The sequence below is a fragment of the Magnolia sinica genome, chromosome 3 (assembly GCF_029962835.1).
Source record: "Magnolia sinica isolate HGM2019 chromosome 3, MsV1, whole genome shotgun sequence".
NCBI lineage: Eukaryota > Viridiplantae > Streptophyta > Magnoliopsida > Magnoliales > Magnoliaceae > Magnolia > Magnolia sinica.
Genome location: NC_080575.1, coordinates 119,954,620 through 119,972,865, shown reverse-complemented (window position 1 = coordinate 119,972,865; position 18,246 = coordinate 119,954,620). Strand labels below are relative to the sequence as shown.

The 18,246-nt window shown below is 39.8% G+C and overlaps 1 protein-coding gene across 1 annotated transcript; it reads left to right on the top strand.

The window, feature by feature from the left end:
• Positions 1–673: 673 nt before the first annotated feature.
• On the top strand, positions 674–13,483 carry LOC131240978 (shaggy-related protein kinase eta). Its single transcript, XM_058239561.1, has 12 exons — positions 674–827; positions 1,599–1,691; positions 2,153–2,212; positions 2,315–2,587; positions 2,689–2,763; positions 2,853–2,909; positions 3,092–3,232; positions 3,379–3,429; positions 3,509–3,604; positions 4,197–4,280; positions 5,182–5,283; positions 12,880–13,483. The coding sequence occupies exons 1-12, from the start codon at positions 741–743 to the stop codon at positions 12,973–12,975; spliced, it is 1,215 nt and encodes a 404-aa protein (XP_058095544.1). The 5' UTR covers positions 674–740; the 3' UTR covers positions 12,976–13,483.
• Positions 13,484–18,246: the final 4,763 nt, after the last annotated feature.

Below are 18,246 nucleotides of genomic sequence, written 5' to 3'. Positions count from 1 at the left end.
GCAAGTGGATCCTATGCTTTGGTAATCTACATCACTGACCCAATGTAGATGCGTCACCTCTCAACTTGTAGCCGACGGATACACTCTACTATAAAGGTCCAAAGATCTGTGGCTAGGATCTTCCAATCTCGATGACTTCTTATATCATAATCCATCCACGGTGGGCCATAAGAGAAGAATGGTTTAGATTACCGTAGCATGGGCCCACCTGTAGAATTAACAATGCATGTGCACATCACAACTCCTACACCTCTCTACCTAACGTCGTGAGGTTTTCGGTTCGGCCAGCACCCGTACAGCGGGACCTACCCTTTTCCGACTGAGCCGTTTTGAACCGTCACGAATGTTTGATATCTTGTACCCGTTGGACAATCTCACCCATATAATCAGCGTCAGCTTTTCTTGTAGAATCTGGACTGTGTGCTATACCTTTCATCTTCAGACTAATATTTAAACATTCAAAATAGAATAGTAGGCAAAATCATCATACGGCCCATTAGTAGATGATTTGTCCAGATGAACGGTACCGATCACTGAAAAGTGGACCCCACTTGTTTAGGTACTGGGCCGGACAAAAAACACCTTTTAACTCGACGGAGCATCACATACACATAATTAATGTGTATATTCGGATAATATACAAATTTCTCTGGGTAAAGTGGAGAGAGAGAAGAGAGAGAGAGAGGGAGAAAGAGAGAGAAAGAGAGAGAGAGAGTCTTCAAAGTGGAGCTGTATTCCACATGGCTTCGTTGCCGCTGGGGCCTCATCCACCAGAGAATGAGGGAGTGAAGATCGCGCCTCGCCTGCCGAAGATGGGAGACGATAAGGTATTTTCCAGCCATTTCCGTGTCAGATTCCGGCCGATCGTATCAGATCTCCGACCAGCTCCGCACTCCTCCCTCTGCCAGCGTTTCCGATCCAGTTCTCATTTCTGCATTTCCGATTTCTTCGATCCTCTCGTGTTTGGTCTCAGCGATCGTTGTCTTGTTTCATCTGTCCTTTCTCTACGAGATTTCTGCATTTCTTCCCGAAATTTCTGTCCTCTCCGCCATTTTTCGTTCAGTCCTCGTCGATCTCAGCAAGGTGACCGGAAATAGCCGATGGCTGGGGCTTTTGTTTTATCAGCGTCGAGATTTCACCGATTGCTTCGGTGATTTTCTGCTCCTCTTTCCTCTCTACCGATCTGTTTATGTTTTCATCAGATCTTTGATGTTTTCTAGGGTTTCGTTATGAATCTTGTGGGTTTTCTCTTTTTACGCTTTTTCCACGATGTTTCAAGCATCAGATGTTTTTCTCCGCGTCTGTTATCTTGCGATCTTTGATTTTTATTTTTCTTCGAATTTTGTTGTTTTACTTTCGATCTAGGCTAGGATCTGGTTTGCTTTATGAGTTGGTTTGGCATTTGATTCTCTTTGCATCTGTTTCGAAAGGCATCGCTTCTCCTTTACATTTCTGCATCCTTTCCTCTCTCTCTCTCTCTCATAAGTTTCTCTTACATCTTTAAATGCAATGGTTTGTCATTTATCTTTGTGGCTATTAGGACCATTTAATCTGTGAGTAGCTTTATTTTTGAATCCATGGATGGATCTTTACTGCAGGAAATATCGGCATCTGTTATCGAGGGGAATGATCCGGTCACTGGCCACATCATTTCCACTACAATCGGTGGCAAAAATGGCGAACCGAAGCGGGTTAGTCCTAGATCTCACAAATCAAATGTTTTTTGCAGCTATACGTTTAGTTTTCTAAAATTTGGGCTTTTGATCTCTGAAAATGGCGATTCAGAGCATGCTAGAATTGGTCTTTGTTTTAAGATGAAATGTTTTAGTTTTTTGATTGTGTGTTGTATTCATATATATGAAAGAAGGGATGCCTGTCATTAAATTGTTGAATTAGAGCCACTTTACCCTCATGCGGGGCACCTTTTAGAATTCATCATGCACGTCCTACTTGTGGAGACATCCAAGCTGTGCATTAAGTGGTCGCCATTGCATTCATGATGTGGCCCAACGATCAGGCAGGTCCTCTCGTCACTTGGGTGGGCCACAGATTCTTTTACTGAATCCCTGGCTAAAGAATGGGTGTTTCTCATGTAGCCTGTGGGTTCTTCAATTTCTCGAGTCGTAAGTGTAGTTCTTTGTGCGTATTGCAGACAATTAGTTACATGGCAGAGCGTGTTGTGGGTACTGGATCATTCGGAATTGTCTTTCAGGTATAATATTCACAGAGGTTTATCTGGTTGCTGATGGCTTCAAACATTGCATCATTTGGTTTCCTTATCTCTCCCTGGGTGTGTGTTTTCTTTTGCCTAAAGGCTAAATGCTTGGAGACTGGAGAGACCGTAGCTATAAAAAAGGTCTTACAGGACAGACGGTATAAAAATCGAGAGTTACAATTGATGCGTTCAATGGACCACCCAAACGTGATCTCTTTGAAACACTGTTTCTTCTCAACCACGAGCAAGGACGAGCTTTTCCTCAACTTGGTCATGGAATACGTCCCAGAAACTTTGTATCGGGTTCTGAAGCACTACTGCAATGCAAACCAGCGGATGCCACTTATCTATGTGAAACTTTATACATATCAAGTATGAAATCCTGCTTGCATTTAATAGGTTCTGTGCCCGTTTAATTATCTGTTCGTTCTCTTTTCTTTTTTTGTCCTTAATGGCTTGGTGTTGTTCTCCAGATTTTTAGGGGCCTAGCTTATATTCACAGTGTACCCGGTGTTTGTCATAGGGATGTGAAGCCTCAAAATCTTCTGGTATGTGTTTTCTTTATTAGGGATGTTTACTGAATTTGTTCTGTTTGGGAACTGCAACTGTTTCTCTTACTTGGTGAATTTTTGTGCAGGTGGATCCTCTTACCCACCAGGTCAAGCTTTGTGATTTTGGAAGTGCAAAAATTCTGGTACATGCACACCTTTGTTCTTTTTACGATGTGCTTTCATGCTTAATACCTGACCAGTGGGAATATATCAAGTTCTGCATATCGTCACGAGGGGAAAGCGAACATATCATTTCAGACTTTTAGATGCATATTTGTTTCTCGATTTTGGCTCAGAAAATCTGCGTTTTTAATTATTATAACAGGTCAAGGGAGAAGCAAACATATCGTACATATGCTCTCGCTACTACCGTGCTCCGGAGCTTATATTTGGAGCGACCGAATATACAACATCAATTGATATATGGTCAGCTGGTTGTGTTCTTGCTGAACTGCTTCTTGGCCAGGTCAGACTGTAGCCAAGACTTACAAGTTTATATATATATATATATATTATATCTGCACCTTGTGGAATCGTATTCAAATTGCTGTCCTAGTGGAAGCTGTGATTTTAACTTACTGACTTTTTTTTGATTTACACAATTTATTTTAGCCATTATTTCCTGGAGAAAGTGCAGTGGACCAGCTGGTTGAAATCATCAAGGTACATCCTATTCATGTTTGGTGATATAGGGGATCTCGCATTTTTGTGAATCTTGACTACTAATTGGTTGCTTTCGCAGGTTCTTGGTACTCCAACTCGGGAGGAAATTCGTTGCATGAATCCTAATTATACTGATTTTAGGTTTCCTCAGATCAAAGCTTGCCCTTGGCACAAGGTAATTAAATGCATAAGTTTCTTTAGTTTCATTGGTAACTCCTGTTCGTAGAGCAAAAGGAACCCCTTATATCTAGTACTATGAAAAGAATCTGAAAATTTGAGTTTTGCATGGTGATGGTTAATGAATTACATAGAACTTGTATTTTTCTTGGTTGAAATATTAACATTCCTTATGGTGTGGACGCTTCTACGTAAACTCTTTTATTGCATTTTTATATGCCGCAGGAAATGCTATATAAACTTTTAAAAGCAGGAAAATGTTGGTCATGCCGAACCTATGGTTTCAATTCTCTTATGTGAAAATCTTAGTAATTTACTGTACTTTATCTGAGGCTCGAACCTATTTGCGATTGGGTGTTGTTCTATATCATAATTTATGCATCCTTCCATACTTAAAATAGTTATTTATTTATTTATTTTTTCCATCAGGTGATAGTTAATTAGAGCAGCTATGTGGCTTTTCACAAAATCATCCTAAGATTTCTGCCTTTATTATTATTATTATTATTATTATTATTATTATTATTATTATTTTTAAACCTTTGGATATTATCAGTTATCCTTTTCTTACTATCAAGTTTTTGTTTCAGGTTTTCCATAAACGAATGCCTCCAGAAGCGATCGATCTTGCTTCACGTCTTCTCCAGTACTCGCCTAGTCTTCGCTGCACTGCGGTGAGTTCAAGTTTTCTGTTCTTTCATATGGAAGAGCAAGGTTCTGATTCCCTATTTCACGGGTTTCTCACCAGTGGAAAATTAGGATTTGCTGGTTGCTGGTTCTGATAGTCCTGGACTCATTGTCCTACTTGTCCATTCTTTTCAGTAATGGATGGCCCTCTTTTCCATTGGGAATGGCTCTTTGCTTTTGTATTCAACTAAAAGAATCACAAATATTTTGTTATCCTGGGTCATGAAATATTTCTGTTAACTTTGACTTGCTAGTCGCTAGTTCTGATAGTCCTGCACTTGTCGTCCTACTTGTCCATTCTTTCAGTAATGGATGGCCCTCTTTTCCATTGGGAATGGCTCTTTGCTTTTGTATTCAACTAAAAGAATCTCAAATATTTGTTATCCTGGTTGATGGAATATTTCCATTAAAACTTTGTTTATTGTGTTTTGGGGCTTGTTTGGGTGTTCATTGCCATGTGGTGTGGGCTGGATACTTTTATTGTGCAAATTGATATTGGATAATTTTTTCGGTCTGGCCTGAGATGCATCTGATACCTATTTGGGATAAAAAAGAGGAAAAATGAAACCCACATGATGGTGTTTCTGTTTTCTGCACCAACGTAGATAACATGTGCAGACAATGGTTGATTATTTGTTCTGCCAGCTCATGTGGAACATCTGAATTCAGCTTTAGTTTTTGTTGCAATTCTCAGTTTGTTGCTGATCCAATTCATAGAGTTGGGTTGGTTGCTGTTGTATTACTCACAACTTGGTTTATGGTGTCATATTTTGTTGTTCTATTGTAATATATCAAATTTACTGTAAAGTAGAAAATATTTATTATTACCATGTGTATGGATGAATACCTTTTATTTTTAATGGCTGACTTCCATTTTTATCATTGCAGCTAGAGGCATGTGCACATCCCTTTTTTGATGAACTCCGGGAGCCCAATGCTCGCCTGCCAAATGGCCGCCCCTTACCTGCTCTCTTCAACTTTAAACAAGAAGTATGCCTCCAAACCTAGAGCATTGCATTGATGTCTGCATGATGTTATTATTTTCCAGTATGGACTTTGGCTAAAGTCATTAGTTAATATTCTCAAAATTTTCAGAAATTTTGAATTCTATAGTAATTCTGAACTTCTGCTTAGTAGAAAAAAATGAAAGACATAATGGGAATATTGCTGAGAAGCTTAAATTCTTTAAACAGCTGGGGTGAGAGCAGGTGAAAAAAGGCAGTGGATGGAAAAATGAAAGACATAATGGGAATATTGCTGAGAAGCTAATTAGGGCAATAAGTGAGATGGAGAATTATAGCATGGTGAGGCAGCCCATGGTCTGTGTTGATAGTGCAAATGGACTGTCTTGGTTGATTTGGTGTGCCCCATTGGTATTGGTATCTTACGCTAATGGCTTTTTATAGTTTCCTATATTTTTGCCCCTTATTTTCTAGTCCATATCTAAATCACACGGAATTGGTCCCATTTGATAGCCTATTGAGTTAGCTTTCAAGCGAGCAAAGATCATGTGAATAATGATTCGTTTAGTGTTGTAACTTGTAAGGTTGGATCGGGATTTATGGTCTGTGTCTTTTCCGAACAATTTTGTGAGTTTAGGGTCCATTCGTATAGCGGGCCTGTGTAATTGGGATTAACTCAATTAATCCAGGGTGCTAATCGTGGATAATCTATGTAAGAGAGGGTTGGTGCTCCCGAACATTTGTATCACGTGTACGAGGGACGCCCAGTGAGTGGATCATTTATTCCTTCACTGCTCTTTTGCGAGAAAGATTTGGGATTTCTTTACTTTGGATCTCAATATTAATTAGGTAATGCTGGGCTCGATCTAGGCTTTTGTGTCTGTGTGGCACGAAGGCGGTCTTGGCAAAGATGGGAAGGTGGTTGGTAGCAATGGCAAAATCCTACGAGCCATTTGGATAGGGAGGAATAGGCAGTGATTCGATAATTAGATCAGATCTTGAAAGTATGGTAATTCAAAGGGCTGTCTCTTGGGTAGTTGATTGGGCTTCTGGTTTCAAGGATCTGGATGCTTGTGTTCTTCTTCCCCTGTTACGGATGTGAATTTTCTTTTATTTGTATTGTTTTCTTTCCTGCCTTCTTTTGAAGCGGCTTATCGATAAAGTTGTTACCTTTAAAAATAAAACTGGGATTAACTCTAGTCGTGATTTTGGTGGGCCCCATGCCCTCCAAGTTGGATTCAGCATGCTAAACTGGCGCCTTCTTTCGCATAAAGCACAATTAGCGGGGTTTTTGTTTTATCCTATGGGCTATGACTTCGTTAATTGCGTTTTTGCGGAGAAAACTGCCACTTTATTGTGGTGAATCCTATATGAGACCCACCAAAATCAGGTTGACTTGTCCCTTTTTTTTAAAATAAAAAATTAGCTGGTCAGTACACCCCACTGTCAGTTGACACTTCACTGTTTGCCACCCCCACTAGGGATCGATACCAAGACCTCAGTGTTGAAACGAGGTATCTTCCACTCAGTCTACCACTTGAGTTATGTATCAGGGTGTGGGTTGACTTGTCCTGATTAGTGGGTTCCCATACCCAAACAGACCCCTAGGCAGTTAGGGTTTTGTTATCGAAACAATTTTGTCAATGGGTTGATTGAGTAATGGTAGGAATTGTCTGTTCTTTGTGGGTTTTTTGGTGCGATTAGTGGGTTCTCCTAAGTCCTACCCAAACGGACCCTTGGGTTTTTTTTTTTTGTCAGGTAAGAGTTTTGTTATTGAAACAATTTTGTAAATGGGCTGATTGAGTAATGCTAGGAATTGTCTGTTCTTTGTGGGTTTTTTGGTGTATTCTTTTTAAAGAGTGCTATTAAGTTACTTGGAACATATTTGGATCCATCTTTGCACACACATCTGATCAATAACACAACTGTTAGAAGCTGACGTGCTACTGATCTGTTGGAAATGGGACTACAATTCGGATTTCACATGCTGTCCCAGCCAATGTGATGAACAGTCTGAGCCAGATTTTTGTACAGGGATCACATATGGTTTGACCTGCCTGATGAATGGTTTGGATTGTTTGCACATGCCATTTAGGCATGTGTAGCACCTAGGACTGTCAACAACCCTGGGTCTAGGGTTGTCTGAGGCCTGGATTTTGAATTGTTCAGGGCCTTCAGGCCTATTAAAAAATTTCCATTGAACCCTTCGTGTTTAACACCATTAGAGGCAACTATTCTATTTCTCACCATTTGTTCACTACAGTATCTATCAGAGGCCACAAAATGCATGCAATTCATTTGGGCTTATTGTCACTCAGCATCCAAACATGCCCTTAGTTGGATTTTTTTTAAATAGATTTGTTTTAAATTATTTCCTATTTAATTGTAACTCTAGTCACAAGTTTGCTAGTGTTGGTTTCCTAGAATATTAGGAAACTTAAGGGATATCTGTGAGCCACTTTTCTTAGGGGGGTGATGTAGGATGTGAATGAGAAAGAAAAGAAGAGAAGAATCGGTTTCTGATCATAGCACAGAATTCAAAGTGGTTGATTTTTTAGAGGGTTTGTCCCTCTTACCTAAGAATGATTTATCCCAAAAATCACACTTTTTAAAAAATTCTGATCTCATTACCCATGAACTCTCTCTGATACATTCGGCCTTAGAGCTCTTTATACAGGCCAAGGTATTCTGTAATGGTAATGGTGGCCGTGACATACACCATCGTTACCATTATGATACCGGTAGTTATGGCCTTTTAAAGTAAAAATAAAAATAAAAAATAAAAAAATTAATTAAAAAAAAACTTTTATTGGCCTGGTAATGGACTGTTACGGGACCATTACGGCTGTCATTGTAACGTGTAACAGTTGCCACCATTACTGTTATGTAATGGTAATATGGCCCCATAATGGCTGTCATGGCACACCATGATACAGGCACAAATACAAAAACTAAAAATCTCAATAGTTCTTAGGGGGGGCATAACAGTAACCGAAAAGATTCTAAATCTTAAAAGATTTTCCCAAACGAGTCAAAATTATCTTGATCATGGGGTGTTTACATCCACCCCACAATAAAAGCATTGATGGATGGACCGGATGCATGGATTCCCCTGGTTTTGAAAGAATTTGTCATTGATTTGGTAGCTGGTGGTAATCCATCAGATTGATCCAACTTTAGAATATCTTCCTTGGCTTCAACATCAGTTGATGGCTTGCATTGAATGGAGCTTTAGATGACGCCACCTCTTCCTCCGTCTTTGTGCTCTCCATGTTTAGGCATTTGCTCCCACTTCTGCAGTAATGGAGTTGCGAGTCTATCAGTTCTTTGTTGGCGCGGTGTTGTCCTTATTTATGTTGTCGGATTTAAAAGTTCTGACTGTTGTTGGTATAGGATCAATGTGCCAATCTCAACTTTGACATACGTAGTAGAATATGCTAGTTTGACAACTTAGCCGCTCCATCTCTTCCTCTGCTAATCTAACTGTTGATCCATTATCTGTTCCATCAACTAATATATTTGTTGATCATTGATGAATCCACTGACATGTATCTTCTTGATTGTGTTGCTTTCGCTAAGCATGTTATCATCAGATCTTCAAACACCTAATGAATCTTGGATTTGTTTTTTGAAATTCGCAGATTCTTTGTAGAACTTGAGTACATGAAGTTTTACATCACAATTGTAGCCAGGATCCTCCAATCAGCCATCTCTTCTGCTGTGGGGACGATCAAATGGAACATTGTTGGAACCACTAACATCCAATTCTAGGATGTAGCCACCCTCTTGCACATGAGGAGGCACTCTTTGATGTTGTGTCAATATTATCTAGTTATCCAATTGATAAAAAAAGAAAAACAAACTTATGGAGAGCATTTGCTTCATACGATCATATTCCCTTACTATTTCCTCCACACCTTTCCTCTTGCTGCTGCCATTTGTCTCATGCATGCCCATGGATGAACCTGCGCATGAGGAGGCACTCTTTGATGCTGTGTCAACATTATCTAGAAAAACTTTCAGAGCATTTGCTCCATATGATCATATCCCCTTGCTATTTCCTCCACAACATTCCTCTTGCTCTGTTACCAATTTGATGGGGGATGTGGAATCCTAAAGATTGACATCTAAATTTCAAATCCAAAAAGGCAATAATGATATCTAAAAAGATCTTAACTAAAATATCCTGATCATGACTGTTTTACATCCACCCCCACAACAAAAGGCATCCATTTCATGGTGATTGATGATCCAGATACATTATGAAGTTATTAGGGGCATTTTAAGGGTTGAATTTAGATTAGATGCAAGGTCCAGATTTTGAAGAACTTTAGGGGTTTGGGTTTGCTGTATAATACTCCTTGTGGATGTTGTATGGCCTGATTATTGAGACGAAAATGAGTTTGATTTTTAATTTCCCCAATTTCCTGAGACTGAAAATACTAGATATGAGACACTACAATTTCTGAGATGTGACTCTACTAATGCTCGTCTTTGCATGGTTTCAAGCTATACCTCCGCTACATTGATGACCATCTCTGTCCATCTTCCAATCATTTATGCTAGATTTACCAGAAAGAGACTGACTTTTCCCTCCTCATCACAGTATTAGGCTCTGAAATTTACAGGTTTAGCAACTGCCCTGAATCACATAGGGCATTTGTTTGGAAGGAGTCCATCAATATAAACAGTGATGGTATTAGGAACAAGGAATGGACAGTTGCTTGATGGATGCTACCTCTCAGTGAGGTGCTTAAGCAGAATTTTGATGGTAGCTCTGGAGTAACTTGGGGCCATCAGGATTGACAGCATCATTTGAAGGGAGGAAAGGGCTGTACTAAGGGTGTTCTCAGGTTCCAGTTTGGTAGAGATAAGATCTCTTTGGACTGGCGTCAAATTGCTGTTCTTAATAGATTCAACTCCAGCCGTTGTAGGAGGGAGAGTCTCTAAATGCACTTCACTAAATGATGTAGGAGGGGATCTTGTCTTGGAAATGGGCCTATTAGATCAAGGAGAATAGGGATATTTGTGGAAGGAAATGGTCCAAACAGCCTCTTCGCATGCAGAAATTCCAAGGAACCTTGAGTTCAAAATGTTAGTGCAGGAGGTGTTCCTATAACCACTTGTACTTGCCCTCTTTTGCAAATTCACAGAAGTAGCAGGCAAACAACTCTAAATCTGAAAAAAAGGAAAAAACTACATGTTTATAAGTTTTTTTGAGTAATATGCGATATTTTGCTAACGATGCTCTTCATCCTTTAGATATGGGAAAAACACATGATGTTTTCTTATCAATATTGTTCAAGTTTTTGCCATTCGAAAAAGAAAATAATGTTTAAAATTTTAATTATGTTCTTAATTCGAAAATTGTGGAACTACAATTTTAGGTCAGGAATTTTTATGATGTACTTCTTTTTAAAACAAAACTTTTGGTTTTGTCATCAGTGTGCATTTTCACCATGTGCATGGTTCATTGCCCCGGTGTGGATGGGTCACCAATCAGACTATTGCGGCCACCTGCTTAATGATGTTTTGCCCTTTGATAGTGGACCACCGCCCAATTCTGTCTTTCATTCATGCATCAACCCACAGATGATTTGGATTGTTAAATTGATAGGATTTTTTATTTTATTTTATTTTATTTTAAATTTTTTTTATTTTTAATGAACCACTCAAATGTCACCTGTATTGTGAAGATAGCTTTGGAGGATTTTGCTGTTCCTTTTCCCTATGTGCCACTTAATTAAATTTGTAAACGAGAAAATTTAGTCCCCCTCCCCCCTCCTAAAAGAAAAGAAAAGAAAAGAAAAAATAAAATCATAGTCATCATCCTCTAAGCTTTATCTCATCTGATTGGGCCAGCTACATGTATCCTTCAAGTCTTTTCTTACTACCTCTACCCATGTCCTTTTGGGCCTTCCCCTTCCCCTTGACCTAAACTATCTAAGTCTACTTTCCCTCATCTTATTGCTTATTGTTGCTTCTCCTAAATTCTCTCTAATGCATTCATTTCTAATTCTATCCTTGTCTTGCCACTCATCCTTCTCAACATCCTCAGTTGTCTAAGTACGAAAATAGCCTCAGTGATAGACTTCCCTGGCACCAGACCAAACTGACTTTCTAATACATTTGTTTCATGCCTTAGCTCTTTCAGAAAGTATCTTACAATCTTGTTGAACAACTTTGTCAACAAAAATAGCTAAGTATCTTTCATAGCTAAGTATTTATGGACACGACAACATTTGAGTAAATGGTTCCTTCTATACCTACACTGTCAGAGTGCCTGTCATTTAACAAGTTCTGAAAATAGCTTCTCCATCTTTTGTTAATCTTGTTGTCCTTGACTAGCACCCCCTGATCATCACTTTCTTGCATGTTTGAACAGTTTGGTGTCAGCTAAGCTTTTTGCCAATATGATCCACTTTTGAAAGTTGTTAAATGTTCATCTCTTTTTAAAGTATGCTCTTGCTAGGTTGATTGAGTGCCAATAGAAAAATCAAGAACAGCTTCTGCCAAAACCATATCCTCCATGTGGCCCTCTCATATGCTCTACTTTCTTTTCCTACATGACCATTTAAATCTCCTCCAAATGTCCTCTTTCCATTTGGAATTTCTTACATTTAAGCCATTAATACCTGTGGGCTAAAAAATGCTACACTATCTGCCCTGATCGAGACAAAAATATTCCACCTCACATGCACCCAGAATTTCTAGTTTTTCATTCTGCCCTATGCATGCCAGTTGATGTAGGATGATCAAGGGTTAAGGTGGATCCAGTAAACTGCAAGTAATTCCAATGGTAATTAAATAGGCCCTGCCAAGTCTTATATAAGATACTAACAAAAAAATTGAAAATCAGCAAAAAAAATCCCAATTCCGATCAAGAGCTGTTATCAAACATATTCCAGTAATTTTAAAGTGATTTCCTGAAAGTCAAATCTCCAGCCATCAATAGCACATTAGCACCATTTCAGTCAAATATGGCAAAGAGGGAAGATTCAATTTTGATGTAGAATTCAGGGTCTAAACTCTCCAAACGTAAAAATTTAACACTGTTCCCAGAAGCAGATGATACACCAGCTTAAAACTGAAAACTCATGGCTTTAAAAGGAAAACAGGCTTTACTCTTTAAAAGAAACCCTAAAACCTGGCATTTATCTCTCCTTTTATAATGCTAAGCAAATGACTCCTAACTATATATCAAAGCAAACCATAAACAAATCTCTAAAATGTATTTATTTTTAATCTATTTAGCTGGCCATCAGATGGACCAATAGCTGGGCTGCCAAGCCCTGTAAGAATCTGCACAAACCTTTTACTTACAAAAGCGAAAATGTCAGCAGTTGCTGTGCTCATGTGTCAGCATTTGCTCTTCCTTAGAGAGTTCCTTTTCAACATACTATGCTCAAAGAACTTGGTTGATTCAGATTGTGGTATTAGTTTTCTCTGTACAACTTTTTGTTGTCTTTGCAATTGATGGTAGTTACCTGAAATGATTTTTGTTGTCTTTAAGAAGGCAGGTGGAACTCATCCCCCCTTCCTACTTATTTGCTCGTCCTTTTGTTGAAATGACCGCGAATTGAAAGTATTTTCTCTCTCATCGTTTGGTCCTCTTTGGTTACAGTTGGCCGGTGCTTCACCAGAGCTTATCAACAAGCTGATTCCGGAGCATGTTAGGCGGCAATTTGGTCTTTGTTTCATGCACCCGGCAGGCACGTAAGATGACCGGCAGAGATTCTTCTTCTTGATGTATGCTAAGGAAAAAAGGCCTCTTTATGGTGGTTATTGTTGCATCGAGGCCATCAAATACAGTGCCCAGCATTATGAAGTTCTAGACCAAATGGGCAGCTGCTCTTTTGGAGTTGGTGCTTGTTTACTTTCAGGCAACATATCTGTGTTGTATACTTGTCTGATGAATAGGATAGTTTCGATGCAATCGGTAAGGAAGCCATGAGTGTGAGAAGATGCGGGGGCGAGAAGCATGGCCGGAGGAAAGGGTGGGCTTGTTTACCTGGTCTTCTTTTAGTTTCGTGGTGGCTGCTTGCTGCAGACTCCCAATGCACAAAGGTTGGTTGGTTACTGTCCCTTCCATGCTGTTTTAATCCGCAGGGCTCTCTAGTTTTTTTACATTGGATATCGATGTGGTTTCTTCCAAGTTTTATCAACTTGTATACATGTTTTTAGTCTGTGTTCTGGAGCTAGAAAAATGGAAATTCCTGTTGTACTCATCTGTGTTCAGTTTGGCATGCCTGAATATGTATTTTCAATGGTGACTTGATGGGAAATCGATGCACATTCTGGTGACCCGCACATTCCTTAGGGGTTCGTTCTAGTCTAGTAGGTCCCACAGCTGATCAAATGGTCCTAAGCTGGCCTCACCCTCCTCTTTGCAGGCAACTGAACAGGCGGCTGAGATCATTTGATTGTTATTTTCATGGTGTCTTCTTATGGTAAGTCACTTGAATATTATAAGGCAGGCCCTGCAATCCAGTCCTAAGAATATATTGCCAAGTCATCGTGATCAGATGATTCTTTTTCATCTATTCCAACATATTGATAATTGGAGATTTACATGAGAAACTTAGAACTTGGAAGTAATCCGTAAGCACCTGCTGCTCGTAATCCATCACGCTGCCAGAGTGTTGAAGTACTCTTGATTGTTGCATGACTCTGCATGCCTGATGCTTTCATCTCCACCTCTAGTAAAGTAATTAGTGTTTTATTTGATTTCGTTTTTCTTATTGTAATTCAGTGAGGGTGCACCGTTAATGTCATGTCCCAAAATCATAATAGCACACTCATTAAGTGAGGGACACGTGTACTGTTGGATATTTCCTGACTTGCATATTTTCCTTGTGCAAGTTTGATCTGCCTGATGAGTGGACCAACAATATTTTTTGCCCTTGTCATAGTGTTCCCTACCTGTTAAATGGCCTGGATCTCAGGCCTGTGTTACAAGGCTGGCCATTACCAACTTTGGATCTGATCACGACCCTTAGGTTTGGAGCTCCGGTCATTTTTTTTGTTTGATCTGATGGCTCGCATCAAAGTTGAACCATAGCCAAGCTGACCGTTTATTTTGATTTCCAAACCGTGAGCCGCACTGGACATTATTGAAAACCAATGTATGCGTATGCTGTGAAAAGAAGTGGGCGGGATCGCTTACCTCGTATAATTTCTCCATGAAATATTGAAAATTTTCGGTTTTGGTAGAGGAGATTTTCGCGAGCCATCTCTCTTTTTACAGTTTGAAAATCCGAGCACGCTACTCGGGCCGAGTACTTATAAGGGAAATCTCCCCACAGCACAGGTGGCACTACGATGGATCGTCATCATCGTGTCTAAAGCATTATCCATTTACATGAAAAGAGGAGGGAACCCAGGAGACTATTATCCTAGAGGCCACGAACAGGGAATTTTCCTGTTTGGTATAATCCGTAGATGTGGGACCAATAAATACAAGCCATTGATCTGATGTCCCCCTTAATGGATGAACCATGCCCAAAAAATCTCCTTAACCGGAAGATCTTGATTGTTGCATCTTTTGCCTTTTGGCTCTTTTTATGAAGGGACTTTCTGGGCATGTTTTATCCACGATTGGGGGCCATCAGATCAATGAATTGGATAAAGCAACCAAGGGCCCTACATGTACACGTTAGCTAAACGAACAGAAACTTAGAATCCTATCCAATATCCATCACCTTCTGGGGCGCGGCTTCGGTGGATCCGAAGTGGGTGGGATCCCTGACCGTGGGGCCCACTTCGATGTATGTGTTTTATAATGAAAAATTATTTTAGGGCATGATCCCAAAAATGAAGTAGATCCAAAATTTACGTGGACCATAATACAACAGTTGATGATCATACGAGCATTACTGTAAAGGCATATAATGTTCCCAGTTGGGATCGCCTGAGCTGCTCAGATCTCTCGCAAGTGTTCGAACTTGTGAGGTGAGTTGACCCTTTCTAAGGACCCAACTTTCTTTCATCATGTGACTCGAAGCAGCTTTTTGGGGGACAGCTAAGCTACCATTCCGGAAAGCTACTGCAACTTTTGTATTCAGGGTCATTTTCGTCACTTTCTCATTCCTGAATCCACTCATTAGAGCCCGACATTCCGAAGTAAACCAGAGCAGTTTTTGATACTCCGGCTACGGGTGACGCTTGATATGCCGGGACTCCAAAACTGTACACGAGACATACACTAACTAACATTAATCGAATAAATCTTGGGACCCACTGTCACTCACAGTTCCAGAATAAGATTGATGGGATAATCCTAACCTTTGATTTGTGGATACATTTTACAAAATAGGACGGTAGGAAACTTTCAACATTAACAGTCCAATGATCGGATTTACTTATTTATATTTATTTTTAATGTTCACGATACATTTAGACTGGGAATCACAATTTGAGCACTTGTGGGGCACCGCTACGGATGACCCATTCGCCTAAAATAATTCAGATTGCGAACAAATAGACGGTTAAGATAGAAGGTAGGACCATAGTCGACAATCTGGTTGAACCCACGTTAGTGAAACTTGAAAGTAACGTGATAGGTAACGATGCACTGGCACTGCATGTCTTTTACCATTTCCGGCCTACCCGATCTGCTTCTTCTATCCTCTCTCCGCGTTAGGCGTGGTTGTTACTTTTGGTTAGAAAGAAGTGTGGTGGTGATACTTTCTACTCGTAATTCTTGGCTGCAGCTGATCACAGATGGGTCTAACTTTGCCAATCATATCATGGGTCTAATAGGGTGAGATTCAGTGATGGTGACCATGCAATTTGTTGCTGGGATGATTTTCTTAGAGGATGTTTTGGAAGGTTGAATGTTTTTTTCATCCCGTGTGTTTGGTGCAGGATGATTTTCTTTAGTCTGTGTTTAGGGGCGCGGCTTCAGTGGATCCTTAACTATGGGCCCACTTTGATGTATGTGCCTTACATCCACACCGTCCATCCGTTTTTACATATCATTTTAGGGTATGTTCCAGAAAATGAAGTAGATCCAAATCTCAGGTGGACCACCACATGAAACATTAGTGATTGACCCTAAAAACTTTGTGGACCACAAAAGTTTTGGATCGAGATTATATTTGTATGGTCACTTCATCCAGGTCTATGTGACCTTATCAACAAGTTGGATGACAAATAAACATTTCGGTGGCCTCCAATAAGTTTTTAATATTAGATATTCAATCACATGCTTCATTTTTAGGATAACGCCCTAAAATTTGATTTCAAAACAGATGGGCGGTGTGGATGTAAGGCATATACAGCGATCCACCTAAGCCTCACACGTGTCTAGGAACGTTGAATACTTACTAATTGAAAATGGTTTCCAGGAGGTATAGTTTTTCCTTGTTTGAAATAATTTGTAGATAATTTGTTTGAAATCATTTCCATTTTCAAGGTTTTATTTAAAAAAATGTGGATATTAGTCTTTAAAAAAATAAATAAAAATAAAAAATAAAAAATAAAAGAGGAAAAAGAATAAACGGTATCTTTTAAGAGTGACAGCTCGCAACGTTTGACTGTTGAACGGACAATAGAATTATTTATGGAATCTGCAATTTGTCTATTCCACGGCGATTTGCACTGTTTTAACGGGTGGAGGGTCAAAACAAAAGGCTGACAGAATCGGACGCGGATTTCCTGCGAAAGCCTTTCGCAGGAAGTTCCCGTGCTGGGAACTTAGGTGGGGCCCACTGTGATGTTTTTGAGAAATCCTCTCCGTCCATCCTTTTTGTGAGTTCATTTTAGTACATGATGTCAAAAATGAACCGTATCTAAAACTTGAGTGATCCGTACTAAAGGAAAATGTGGTTAGGGAAATTTCTACCATTAAAACCTTCCTGGGTTCAACAGTGATATTTAGATGCCATCCATACCGTTAATAACGTCATTCCTATTGGGATGAACTGAAAAAAAAAAATATTAGCATGAATCAAAACTTATGTGACCCACAAATATTTCAACTGTGGAAATTTAATTATCATGTTTTTGGCTCACTGGAGCTTGGGATACGGTTCATTTTTTGGGAAATTGTCCTAAAATGAACTTACAAAACGGATGGACAGATAGGATTTCTCACAAACATCACAGTAGGCCCCACCTAATTTCCCAGCGCAGGAACTTCCTGCGAAAGGCTTTCGCAGGAAATCCGCGTCCGACAGAATCGGTGGTTGGGATTGTCCAAGCCCACTTCTGACATGCCAGCTGTAGCAGGAGAGACTAAAAATGTCATTACCACGATGGATGATGCATACCTTCTTTATTCATGGGGAGAAATGCTGGTAGTTGCATTGGATCACTTGGACCGTCCAATTCATTAATGTGAACTGGCCATTGAGTTCAAAACACACATTTCTGTATCCTTATTCGGCCCTTATTTTCTGTAGCCTTTCTTTTTCAAAGCCATGGATGGACGGTGGCAATTGCCTAACAAAATTATTTCTTTAGAATAGCAAGCAATCCATCGTCATCCCAAACAAGTTGATGGATCAAATTGTCTATTGAAACCATTTTTGTGTAAATGATCTTGGCCGTCATTTTAAGGCCATTGATCATTGCCCATATCAGTTGGAGGTTTTAGTGGTAGCCCATGAAATATGTATTGGACCTATTCAACAGTCTAGATCGACGGATCGGCCTGTTTTTAAGTGTCCCAGTGCAACTGGGAGCACTGGAGCACGGGACCATCCTGTTGGTGGACATATATTGGACGGTTAAAATGAAAATTATCTACTTCAACAAATGTCTACGGATGAGATTGTTAAACCAATCTGTTCCATGGCCCATCCACAGTAGGGTCCACCCTTGTTACGTGGCCCATCGCTGCCTCGTGTAAAGAAGAAAGCGTGACCCATATTTGCTTTGACGAAGTTGGCTATTCCAACGTCGGAAACAAGTAAAAATGACGGTCGGGTAAATCCCAGAAAAGTACCACCTTTAACAACGACAGGCTGCTTGGTTTTCACCTGCTTTC

Bases quoted from the DNA above. Each gene is read 5' to 3' on its own strand.
- LOC131240978 (XM_058239561.1), top strand. From the start codon at position 741: ATGGCTTCGTTGCCGCTGGGGCCTCATCCACCAGAGAATGAGGGAGTG. The intron at 2,764-2,852 runs GTATGTGTTTTC...ATTTTTGTGCAG, and splicing joins TGAAGCCTCAAAATCTTCTG to GTGGATCCTCTTACCCACCA. The intron at 2,910-3,091 runs GTACATGCACAC...TTATTATAACAG, and splicing joins TTGGAAGTGCAAAAATTCTG to GTCAAGGGAGAAGCAAACAT.